The sequence below is a fragment of the Salmo trutta genome, chromosome 1 (assembly GCF_901001165.1).
Source record: "Salmo trutta chromosome 1, fSalTru1.1, whole genome shotgun sequence".
Classification (NCBI taxonomy): Eukaryota; Metazoa; Chordata; class Actinopteri; order Salmoniformes; family Salmonidae; genus Salmo; species Salmo trutta.
In genome coordinates this window covers 44,703,649-44,715,985 of record NC_042957.1, presented here as the reverse complement: position 1 = coordinate 44,715,985, position 12,337 = coordinate 44,703,649, and the positions used below count along the sequence as shown (strand labels likewise).

The 12,337-nt window shown below is 40.0% G+C and overlaps 1 protein-coding gene across 9 annotated transcripts; it reads left to right on the top strand.

The window, feature by feature from the left end:
- The first annotated feature begins 128 nt into the window (after positions 1 to 128).
- Positions 129 to 11,613, top strand: LOC115196891 (coatomer subunit zeta-1). Of its 9 annotated transcripts, XR_003878927.1 has the most exons (11): positions 129 to 236; positions 1,850 to 1,918; positions 2,075 to 2,159; positions 2,918 to 3,012; positions 6,361 to 6,416; positions 7,346 to 7,423; positions 7,725 to 7,776; positions 8,091 to 8,215; positions 8,753 to 8,791; positions 9,631 to 9,663; positions 10,787 to 10,804. XR_003878927.1 is itself a non-coding variant. In XM_029757897.1 (10 exons), exons 1-10 carry the CDS (start codon positions 177 to 179, stop codon positions 10,832 to 10,834), a joined length of 612 nt encoding a protein of 203 aa, XP_029613757.1. In that variant the 5' UTR covers positions 129 to 176; the 3' UTR covers positions 10,835 to 11,613. The 9 variants fall into 9 exon arrangements, 6 of the variants coding, with proteins under 6 accessions (XP_029613757.1, XP_029613747.1, XP_029613783.1 ...); XR_003878931.1 differs by lacking the exon at positions 7,346 to 7,423 and having other exon boundaries at positions 10,787 to 10,836; XR_003878928.1 differs by lacking the exon at positions 9,631 to 9,663 and having other exon boundaries at positions 10,787 to 10,834.
- The last annotated feature ends 724 nt before the right edge of the window (positions 11,614 to 12,337 follow it).

Sequence of the window (12,337 nt, the reverse complement as noted above, 5' to 3'; positions counted from 1 at the left end):
AAACACCACTATAAGAAACTGACGCCATTGTGGTTCCTAGAGAGCAAGGACCTAACATCATTCACCAATTGGAGGGAGCCAACATGGCCGACTGAGGGGCTTGGTTTTGCGGAGCCTCTAGGCCAGCAGAGGATCCGCCCACCCATGAGTCAGAGGATTTTGCGAGGTCTACTAGAATGACAGCTCAAACCTGTCCACGTCAACACCAGAGAACCACTATGGAGATCGCGTCTTTGGTAAGCAATCGGTAGGGATATGGAACTTTTATATATATTTCTAAACGAGTATTACCTTGCAAATGCACGATTAGGCCTCGTTGGCCATTGCTTGAATAGCGTTCATTGTAGCCATTTGCTGCGTAAAATGTTGTATTCGGTATTTTTGCATCATGCCCAGCCTAAGTGATTTTTTTGAGGTCTCTGACTGGCTGGATCTAATATTTTCAGGTACGATAGCAGACATTAGGAGGTATTGTATTCTGCGCGACTATCGTTGTAATCTGAATGTAGTCTATGCGCTATTTGAGTGTAGTGTACTGAAATTCCACAACCAGCTGCAACATGTGTTGCACTTTTCCTCGTCAATGAGCAATTGCTGTTGTACAAACTCGAACAGTTGCCAAATTATCCCAGAGAGAGGGGCATACTGTCTAAAAAGCTACCCCGTGTCACATATCTGAGATTATAACCTAATTTGTTATGATTTACACTTAAATGAATGGCATGAGTTGTCGGCTATCCGTTATACTTTTATTATAACTGTGACATCAGCCTGCCCAAGCATTGAAGGGTGAACAGTGAATATATTGTGTGCCACGTCTACGATATTTGGTTTCAACCGGAGGAGCTGCGTTCCGCAGCATTTTACGCTTACCAAAAACTTGATTCCACAGGTGGGTTTTTCAACTAAATATGCATAGAATAATTTTACACTTTTGAACTAAACTCTAGACAGATGATCATTGCACTACGATAAATTGTTTATGTGTTAGTTTTTTTTTTACTGTAATTTAAATTTAGACTAAATCAAGCAGCGCCGGACAAGGCCGCAATTACTTTTCGTTGATTAACCAACCTGTAGTACTTGACCCTCGGCCTCAAAATACCTCTCTCTCTCTCTATATATATATATATATATATATATATATATATATATATATATATATAAATATAAATATATATAAAAATTACTGATATAATTTTATCTGATGTATTGCTCAATGTAAATTGGCAGTGTTTTCTGTTAGTAGGCAGAGTCATGGCTGCACAGTACAATGTCAGGATGTGGACATAAGTTATGCACTCTTGATATTGATATTCACTGTGCTTAATGCATAAGACAATGTTGCACAAAGGACCATAGGGCTGGTTACCTGACACCTGTACCTCATTGAACTTTTCAAGGAATTAGTTCCACTTATGGACTGTTTCTAATTGGCACAGACATCTGGATGACTGATTTGCACTTTCCTCCAGTTCATCTCAATTCAAGGTCTAAAGTCCTGAATGTGATGTTCCTGGCCCAAGTTCTGTGATACACTTAGGCTCTGAGTCTGTGGTAGTCAGTGCATAACAGAACTTTGGCCTGGTTCAACCAAGCCACCGTGGGATGGAAAGTACTGAAGGATCTGGAACCATCGACATCTACACTCGCATCTCTTTCTGATATTGTCATATTCCTCCATGTTTTTGAATAACGGGACTAGATTTTATTATCACCACCAATATCATCATCTTCATCATCACTGTTCTATTAATAACTGTTAGGTACGTGTTCAGTATGCCTAGGTCCTATGGAAATGCAAATTATCTTTTATTCTAGTCAACGTGTTGGTCATACTGTCTTTCAGGAACCCTCGCTGTACACGGTGAAAGCGGTCTTCATTCTGGATAACGATGGCCATAGACTTCTATCAAAGGTATGCTAATAACAGTTGTCCAAATAGCGACCCACATTGGCTGTTGTTGTGGAGTCAAGACATTGTGAGAACTTCCCCAAATATCTGCCCCAAATGAGCACTGTGGTAGATGGCGTATTTACCATAACTAATGCATTTGTCTTTGATGCGTTTTAGTACTACGACACAGAGCTCTACCCCTCCATGAAGGAGCAGAAGAACTTTGAAAATAACGTTTTCAACAAGACACACAAAGCTGACAGTAAGTTTTGCCCAGGAGACTATTGAAGTAGATGGTTGAGCTTGAGGCCTGATATTCTATTCCATGTTATAGTTCTAATGAACCAATAAGATAAAAAAAATAAATAAAGCTTCTAACAATGTGGTGAGAAGATGTGCACCGTCAGTGAAATCAGTATCAACCGTATCATAATATAAATCAATGCATATGTGTACCAGTCTTCTTTGGCTTCACGTTAATAGAAAACTGTGTAAATAATGATTTAGTCAGGACCTGTTGTTCACACGCCTTTTGTGTACCCTCCACCATAGAAAAACAAGAGACAGTGTTAGCTGTATAGCATTAGCCTGCGGCTCAACCCTCATTGGTCAGTTTATCTAAACATGAGAAACAGTATTGGTTCCTCTGGGTTCTTCAGTCCTCCCAAGCTCACGTTACATCGAACAAAAGGGGAGGGAACCAGTTCAGCGACAGACAGCTCTCTCACTCTTTTGTTCCAATGAAATTCACAGCAGTCATCCGAGACCCCGGGGTCCACCTGCCCCTAAGGAGGATGCCCACTCTCTATCTCTAAATCCCTCCTTCCTCTCAATCCCTTCTTCCCCACACACACAGGAGTTGAGCGTTTTTATATGACAAAACTCACATTTAAATTGGAAGACAACCATAAAACCTCTCACTTGGGTATATCTGTAAATGTGAATAAGGTGTGGATTTGCTTTAATGTTTACTTGGTGGCTTGATCTCTCTTTCTCTCTCTTCTCTCCTCCCCCCCCAAGCAGATGAGATTGCCTTCGTGGAGGGGATGACGATCGTGTATAAGTGCAGCATCGACCTATTCTTCTACGTGGTGGGCAGTGCACAGGAGAATGAGGTAGGTAATGTGATGCAGAGGGAGTACAAGGCTAGACTGGTGCTTCAAAGACTATACGTTATGGCCTGGATCCTTTTTTTGCACAAATCTTCCATTGACATCAATGCATAACTCACACAGTCTGAGTTAAGCGCTCACATATCAATTTAGAATTCGGATCTCAGAAAGCAACATGTAATTTGTAGTAGCGGTGCATGGGTAAATTCACTGGGGAAGCCAAGCCCCCCCCCCCCCCCCATTACAACCTATGTGTTGTGAAAATTGCGTTGTTTCGCCTTTAACCTGTTAATTAATATGCCTTGCGACCATGATATAAGAAGACACAGTGGCAGAATAAATTCAACCACACCTTTTGTTTTATCACACAACCGGAGAGCGACCTCTGTCCCGTGAAGCCCACAAAGCGCTGCTTTCACTATTCCAGCACCATTTCAACTTCAACATTTCATCATCATCAAATCTCCTCTGATTTGTCTAATACGGTGACAACTAAAAGATACCAAAAACAATTGAATCCAGTCAACGTAAGCTAAATAAGTTGTGCCTGTCCATGGTCTGATTTCTGTGTGTGCGTGTGTGCGTGCGTGCATACGCATTCGTGCAAGTTGGAAATCATGTTGACTCACCCTACTTGTAGTGAAACGCCAATACCATCCTCCTCTCTCATGTTGACGAAATGGTCAATCGCTCTGTCATACAGTACACGCTTTTATCTTTTGTTGTCCCAGACTACCTTGCTAAAATGATTGCTAGCTAGCCTAACTTCCTTTCATGGGCAAGGTTAGCAATTTAACATTAGCTTTGTACATCTAGCTATACACTACCGGTCAAAGGTTTTAGAACACCTACTCATTCAAGGGTTTTTCTTTATTTTGACTATTTAATAGTGAAGACATCAAAACTATGAAATAACACATATGGGAATCATGCAGTAACCAGAAAAGTATTAATTAAACTAATCAAAATATGTTTTATATTTGATATTTTTGATGACAGCTTTGCACACTCTTGCCATTCTCTCAACCAGCTTCACCTGGAATGCTTTTCTGACAGTCTTAAAGGAGTTCCCACATATGCTAAGCAGTTGTTGGCTGCTTTTCCTTCACTCTGCGGTCCACCTCATCCCAAACCATCTCAATTTGGTTGAGGTTGGGGGATTGTGGAGGCCAGATCATCTGATGCAGCACTCCATCACTCTCCTTCTTGGTAAAATTGCCTTTACACAGCCTGGAGGTGTGTTGGGTCATTGTCCTGTTGAAAAACAAATGGTAGTCCTACTAAGCCCAAACCAGATGGGATGGCGTATCACTGCAAAATGCTGTGGTAGCCATGCTGGAAAAGATTGGCTTGAATTTTAAATAAATCACAGACAGTGTCACCAGCAAAGCACCCCCACACCATTACACCTCCTCCTCCATGCTTTACGGTGGGAACCACACATGCTGAGATCATCTGTTCAACCACACCACGTCTCACAAAGAAACGGCGGTTGGAACCAAAAATCTTCAATTTGTACTCCAGACCAAAGGACAAATTTCCACTGTTCTAATGTCCATTGCTTGTGTTTCTTGACCCAAGCAATTCTCTTCTTCTTATTGGTGTCCTTTAGTAGTGGTTTCTTTGCAGCAATTTGACCATGAAGGCCAGATTCATACAGTCTCCTCTGAACAGTTGATGTTGAGACGTGTCTGTTACTTGAACTCTGTGAAGCATTTATTTGGGCTGCAATTTCTGAGGCTGGTAGCTCTGATGAACTTATCCTATGTAGCAGAGCTAACTCTGGGTCTTCTGTTCCTGTGGCGGTCCTCATAAGAGCCGGTTTCATCATAGCGCTTAATGGTTTTTGTGACTGCACTTGAAGAAACTTTCAAAGTTCTTGAAATGTTCCTTATTGACTGACCTTCATGTTTTAAAGTAATTATGGACTGTTGTTTCTCTTTGCTTATTTGAGCTGTTCTTGCCATAATATGGACTTGGTCTTTTACCAAATAGGGCTATCTTCTGTATACCCCCGTACCTTGTCACAACACAACTGATTGGCTCAAAGGCATTAAGGAAATACATTCCACAAATTAAGTTTTAAGAAGGCATACCTGTTAATTGAAATGCATTCCAGGTGACTACCTCATGAAGGTGGTTGAGAGAATGCCAAGAGTGTGCAAAGCTGTCATCAAGGCAAAGGGGGGCTATTTTAACAATCTCAAATATAACATTTTCATTTGTTGAACACTCTTTGGGTTACTACATGATTCCATGTGTTATTTCATAGTTTTGATGTCTTCACTATTTTTCTAGAATGTAGAAAATAGTAAAAATAAAGAAAAACCTTTGAATGAGTAGGTGTTCTAAAACTTTTGACCTGTAGCGTATTTTGAACTTCCATCCTCTCAGGCCAAGGGCACAACAATATATAAATTAATGGTTGGATCAGAATCGCCATGGCCAGTACAGAAAATAAATTACAACCACAAGTCCAAATCCCTATTTCCATCCACAGCTAATTTAAGGATGTGCCAATTTGAGCTAGCCAGCTAACCACTGGAAGACAACAATACAATGAGATGTTTCTGTCAATGACATATGCTTTTATTGCAATTTGATAGGAGTGATACCAAAATCCAAACTGGCTTCCTTTGACACTTTTTTTGGTGCGCCAGGATCATTCACAGTTGAGCTCTGGCAAATTTTGACGCTGATTGGCAAATTTTGTATACTTTTTTTAATTGAGGGAGGCCAAATGCTCGTTGGCTTCACTTGCATTCAGTGCTACGGGCAACAACAATGTCATACTCGTTTGGACCAGACAGTATCAGATAGATGGCCTACACGTAGAGGAACAGAGGGGTGCTGTTTTGCTCGCTCGGATGCCTTCTCCGGTGAGAGACATTCAGCCTCTTTTGCAAATTGAAGGAAAATTATGAAACACAGAGAGACGAAAGATAAATTATTGTATGTAAAAAAAAAAAAGAGGGGGGGGGGGGGGCTGGCTTCCTTTGGCATCCATGAATACACGCCACTGGTCATTTGTCGGCATGACGTCATCATTAGAGACCCTATATATTGCAAATGCCCATGAGAATAAATGACTGGTAATTAGATTTTCTTCAGCACTTCTTGTTGCTATGTACGTTGCTAGCGAAAGACCAGTCCCTTTATGGCAAATTGGCATTTATATTCTACAAGCAGTGTGATTCAACCACACCTGACTTTTCACTCTCTCTCCCTCTCTCTGTCCCTTTCCCACAACCTTTCTCTGTTTACTTCGCCTGGCTTCAATCTATACTTCTCAATTCTCTTGTTTTCCTTTCATCCTCCCCTCATCCACTGCCCTGCTCTCTCTTCCTATAGCTCATGCTCATGGCTGTACTGAACTGTCTGTTTGAGTCCCTCAGTCAAATCCTAAGGTAAGTCTTGTCTATGTTGAAGTAACCTCCCTTTTAAGTGTGAGGATGTCGGTCACCTTTAGGGGCTAACGATTGTAGAAACATTGAGGAGAAAAATGTAACAAAGTCAACAGCAATGCAAGAAACAATTATTCAAAATTGTTTTGTTAATTATTAGAGAACATCTCTTGTAAATATAAAAAAACATGTTAACCTTTATTTAACTAGGCAAGTCAGTTAAGAACAAATTCTTATTTACAATGACGACCTAGGAACAGTGGGTTAACTGCCTTGTTCAGGGACAGAATGACAGATTCTTACCTTACCAGCTCGGGGATTCGTTCTAGCAACCTTTTGGTTACTGCTCTAGCCACTAGGCTACCTGCCGCCCCAAATATGGGGACAGGTCAGCAAAATTAGAAAGAAGTTAATTTCTGATTTGAGTAGCTCTGGTGTAATTGTTTCCTTCATGCATTCAAAATATGGGGAACCGTATCAGTTGAAGGCCGCACTAAGTTAGTGATCGTTTATCTTGGGTTTATATATATGATGGGATGACAGGGACACACCCTTAGCCTCTCAGTGAAGGGGAACGGCTTGACAGGGGCTGGTGCCGTTACCATAGTAACCAATGCAGTAGCAATGCAGAGAGGGAGAGGGAGTGAGTGAATCTATTTGCTTCCTCTCTCCACTCCTTTTCATGCAGTTTTCTCCTGGTTTTTTTTTCAAATGCCAACTGTTCGGTATCATTTCAAACCTTGACAACTGGTGCTACAGGAAGTTAATTTAAGTCAGTGTTTGAAATGTACAGAATAGCCTGAGGTGTTATGAGCCCTACATTTCTGGTCCACAAGGCAATCATATGAGACCCAATCACAGGCTTCATTCCCTATTGGCTCACACATACTAACTACAATTCAAGTCGGTCAATGAAGTTTTCTTACTCACAGGAAAAATGTGGAGAGAAGGTGTCTATTGGACAACATGGACGGAGTCTTCTTAGTAGTGGACGAAATTATTGACGGGGGGTAACGTATAGATTGCATTTGGATTACTGTTACATTGCTGTTTGGGTTGATAATTGGATTCGTTCCGACATTTCTTGATTTCTTGTTTTGAAAAAAAAAAAACGGGTTATTTGTGTCCTTGTTTGACATTTTACTGCATTGTTAGGAGCTAGAGTAACACTGCACCCGCTATAACGTCTGCTAAATTGTGTATGCGACCAATAAACTTTGATTTGAGGTATCATTCGAGGGATGGAGATGGGAGTTACTGGTACACCATCTTGTGTTCTCTTCATGACTGACCTTACCGTTGTGTTACCAGGGTGATCTTGGAAAGCGACCCCCAACAGGTCATCCAGAAGGTCAATTACAGGGTAAGATGGCTACAGTCACTGACTGTGTCTACTGTATGGATTACTACATGGATTCTGATATGGGGACAATACTCGAAGACACAGATGACTATAGGAAATGGTGATTCTTTTCAGACCGACAGATGTAGGGATTGTGTCTAGTGGATTGTTGTTGAATCTGATAACCTGTATGTTTGAGGAAAATTTAATGAACTTATTTGATGTCACAACACCAAATGCCAGTCTTCAGCCCCCCCCACCATCCCCTCAACACCCAAGTCTATCTTCCTCTTTCATGTGTCCTCTCTCCCCCGACCCCACCCTCACATTGTCAGCTGGATGGTTCAGAGCAAGCCTACGGCTTCGACCTCTTTGATTACATCGTTGGTAACATTGATGGACAGACGGACAGAAGCCAGTGTGCATAGCAACAGACTGCCCCTACAACCAGAGATGACGGGTGAGGGATAGTGGGTGAGGGATAGTGGGTGAGGGATAGCGGGTGAGGGATATCCAGTGCAGGTAACTGCGTGGTGAGAGAGCATATCACTTTAGGTTCTGATAACCTCCAGATAACCACCTCACAACGTTGGAACAACTGTTCACTAAGTCTGTGTCTTGCTGTGGTTTGTCAGTGGTTAGCCTGAGGTTGCCCAGAGTGTTTCAAGGAGTCCGTATGGGGTTCTAGGAAATACCATAGGTGTTGGTACACTAAGAGCAGCAGGGCCATTTGTTGTACTCCCTTGCACAATGCATGCCTTGTGTGAGGCAGCCATTTTGATTGGATTGTGGTCACTGACATATTTACCAGTGTCCGAGTGAATTTACATTCGCAATGCAAGGCATCAAATTGCTGTTTTAAGGGCATTATGCTATCTTAAACAGTTGTTGCTTGCTTTATGTGTTTGACTCTGTACACACACACAGCCCCTAATGGTGTGTGTGTGTGCTTGATTGCTATGACGTCATGGCCCCTCTTTTACTGTATCTATTCCAGGCGGATGAGAACCCACTGTCAGAGCAGAGCGTGGCTCAGGTGAGGTCATACACGTGCACCCACACACAAAGCAATGTCACCCTGCATGTATAGTATGATCATCTTTTCTATTGATAGAACTTTAGCCGTTTTAATTTCAGCTCACACCTGATGACATAACCTTCTGTTCTACTGTCATATATAGTATATTAATTGCATATGAACTATAACATGATTCTTATCAGGGTTGGGGTCAGTTCTGTTTGAATTCTAGTCAATTCAGGAAGTACACCAAAATTCAAATTCCAATTATCTTCAATGCTTTGAAATGGAATTTGGTTAACTTTTTGAATTGACTGGGATTTAAATGTAATTGGCCCCAACCCTGATTCTTATCTTTCCAGCTACCCATTTTCGTAATTTCTATACTAAATGCTATTTAGAATAAAGCCACAGTAAACCATATATGGATAATTGTCTCCCAGTGTTGTTCAATTTTAAAATGATCAAATATTACTACTCATAATACCTGGTTGATTTAAATGATAGGGCCCAGTTACATGACATGTCATCAATACTACAATAGGATTTACGTTTGACTAAAGTCACTGCATTTAGTCATAGATTCATCCATTTGAATCATGTATTCTTTATGAGTGCCAAACACACTGCATTCATACAGAATGCGTTCAATATCATTTAGGAGAATTACCAGCTTTGCCAGCGTGTACTAACCTGCATCTGAATTTGATGCCATGCTCACACCTGCATAGTCAATGATGGAATGGCTCACATTGCAGGATCAGCATGGCTGCTGAATTGCTCTTACCTTCATGCAATGTTCTGCCTGTTACTTCCTCTTTCCTTCTTCTCCTAACCCTTTGGTTTAACCCTCACAGCACATTACGGACAAATTGGCTATGACCTCCAATGTAAGTCCTCTCACTCCTCACCCTCCGACGTGGGACATTTTGAGTCTCCTGGGGCTTGTTCAGAAGACCAGAATGTTGCAGATATAATAATATATATTTTTAAATGTAACGTTTATTTGACTAGGGCAAGTCGGTTAAGAACAAATTCTTATTTACAATGACGGCCTAGGAACAGTGGGTTAACTGCCTTGTTCAGGGGCAGAATGACAGATTTTTACCTTGTCAGCTCGGGGATTCGATCCAGCAACCTTTTAGTTACTGGCCCAACGCTGCCGCCCCTGATAGATAGATGGAGATGAAGTATATAGAATGGACACATCATGACTGTTCTATACTGGTCATCTCTGTGTGACTTTCAGACTGCCCTGTATTGCTGAGTCAGACCCTGGTTGCAAGGAAGGGTTCATATCCAAAGCTATTAATTAACTATTTGCCTTGTGACAGTTTCTCTCCCAAGTTGGAACCAAACTTTAAATGACAATACCTTGAAAAGCCTCTGAGACATGGAATTGTCATGGTGCCTATAAAAAAAAAAAACTAGACCTAGACAATAAACCTAAAACACTGAACTTAACAGTAAACTACTAGAAGTAGACACTAAACACTAGACACAAGTTCATAATTTTACCTGGGTTCCTTGCGCCCCCTGGTGCATAGTTTTATGCTATGTATCTCTGTTTCAACAGCCCCCAAAAAATCGTTTTTTCTTGTGGAATTTCATTTTAGCAGGGAGAGTGACGATTATAAATCACCGAGGCCGTTACCGATCAGGTCGTTACGGATCTTGAATATAATTTAATTGTGTTTCTAAGCTAAATGAAAATGCATTTAAGTCTGCCCAGAGAAGCTGACTCACTTTTTTGTGTGTCTACTACACGAAATACACAAGTTTGATGTTACACTTACGAAGTTTATGGAGCTCATATTTCATGTAAAATATGAACGTGTGAGGAGTTCCATTCACATGAATACAATAGTGACACCTATTGGTTGACTTGTGTCGCAATAAATATAACACTAACTACTACAGTATACTATAATAGGCTACTATTATTGGTCTGTGATAATGTTGTTTCTCCACACTCAATCTGAAAAGGTGTTTTCTGTTTTTTTTTCTCTCCAGATAATGCAGTCTGCCAAAGAACAAATAAAGTGGTCAATACTCAAATGATCTACACTGCCTGTCCGAAGGTCAAATGTCTTACAGTAATGGACACTACGAATTTAAGTGTAAATATTAAGGGGTGTATTTAACGTTTATGCTTAAATAGGCTATATTTCTAGTAATTAGTGGCAAATACAGCGTTTTTCCTATTACGGCAAGATGACATTTGTATTTATTATATTGGAAATAATCTGTTTTAATTTATTTTATTTACAATAAAAATCTGAAGAATTATGCTAGATTATAGCATATGATTTTGTTAATTTCCCTTAACCCACACAAAATACTCTGTAAAGAATGTTTTAACCAAACCAAGAGAATTTTGTTTTAATATGCGCAGGCCTACACAACTAGGGAAACTGTTGCTTAGGCTTCAATGATTAGGGAGTTATGTTAGTGTTATACTACATTTTAAAGCTTTGTAAGTTTAACAGAAAAAAGGCAATAGCCTGTGTATTGTTACAGTAGTTCAGTTTCTAGTTGAAAGTCAGTTTACCCCATGTTCATTTTAGAATGATTGTGTGTTGATAATAAAACGAAGTTGGCATAGCTAGGTAGGCGTATGTTTTTTTTCTAAAGCACTGAGAACACCATTAAGACCATAAGAATAAAATATATTTTGTTACTGGCCTGTGATGGACAAATAAACTATTTGAATATTTCCTAATTTTAACGCCAAATAGGAAGATAGGCTAATAATTGTTTGTTTTGTTGATTTATATTGCCATCTGTTTTCTAATTTGAGTCTGCCTGTTGTCAAGCTAATTAAACAATATTTTTTTGTATTTTGTGTTGTCAAAATGTCTCTTGTTCCATATTTATCATATCTAATTTGACACAATGTTTTTTCTTGTTTCCTCGAAAAGGCTTCCTGTGAGCAGTGAAGGCTGTAGCCCCGAGTGTCTTTTGAAATGAATATTTTGAATGGTAATCTTAGTTGTTAATATTCATGAGACATGGGATGTGGTGTCTGTTTTGATTGGACGTCAGTGTCTGACGTCAACATCCCCGCCTTCATATCAAGAGCCAATGAAGCGTTTCAGATATTACATCTCAAAATGTGATTGGATGTGTCTGGTGCAGGGTGGAGCTTTCTGTATTCCATATCATTCTGTGTTAAATATCGTTTTAATTGTTCAATGTAGGCTGTAATTATGGAAATTTAGCGTAGACAATGAAGATGTGTCTGTGGTGAATGTTATAGTATATGTAAAGATATTGAATAGCATGCAAAGCTGCTTGTAGGCCAATTTTACATTGCGATGCTTTATATTTAAGAATTTGTAGAACTAGTTCGCTATTATATAATTGGAAAACATTATTATTATAGGTTTAAGAATTATTTCGATTCTGAAATGATAATGTTTAACGAATTTGATGGCAAGAGGGCATATAGGTCTCTTAAAATGAACACTTGGTCCAAATGTACAAGGAGCACCTGCAACTTTCATATAAGGATGGAGGAAAAGGAAACGGATTATATTTATTTAGCCTACACATCTAAAAATC

Coding starts and splice junctions, on each gene's coding strand:
- LOC115196891 (XM_029757887.1), top strand. CDS start 177: ATGACAGCTCAAACCTGTCCACGTCAACACCAGAGAACCACTATGGAG. Junction 2,160..2,917: donor CAAGACACACAAAGCTGACA/GTAAGTTTTGCC, acceptor TCCCCCCCCAAG/CAGATGAGATTGCCTTCGTG. Junction 8,792..9,630: donor CAGAGCAGAGCGTGGCTCAG/GTGAGGTCATAC, acceptor TAACCCTCACAG/CACATTACGGACAAATTGGC.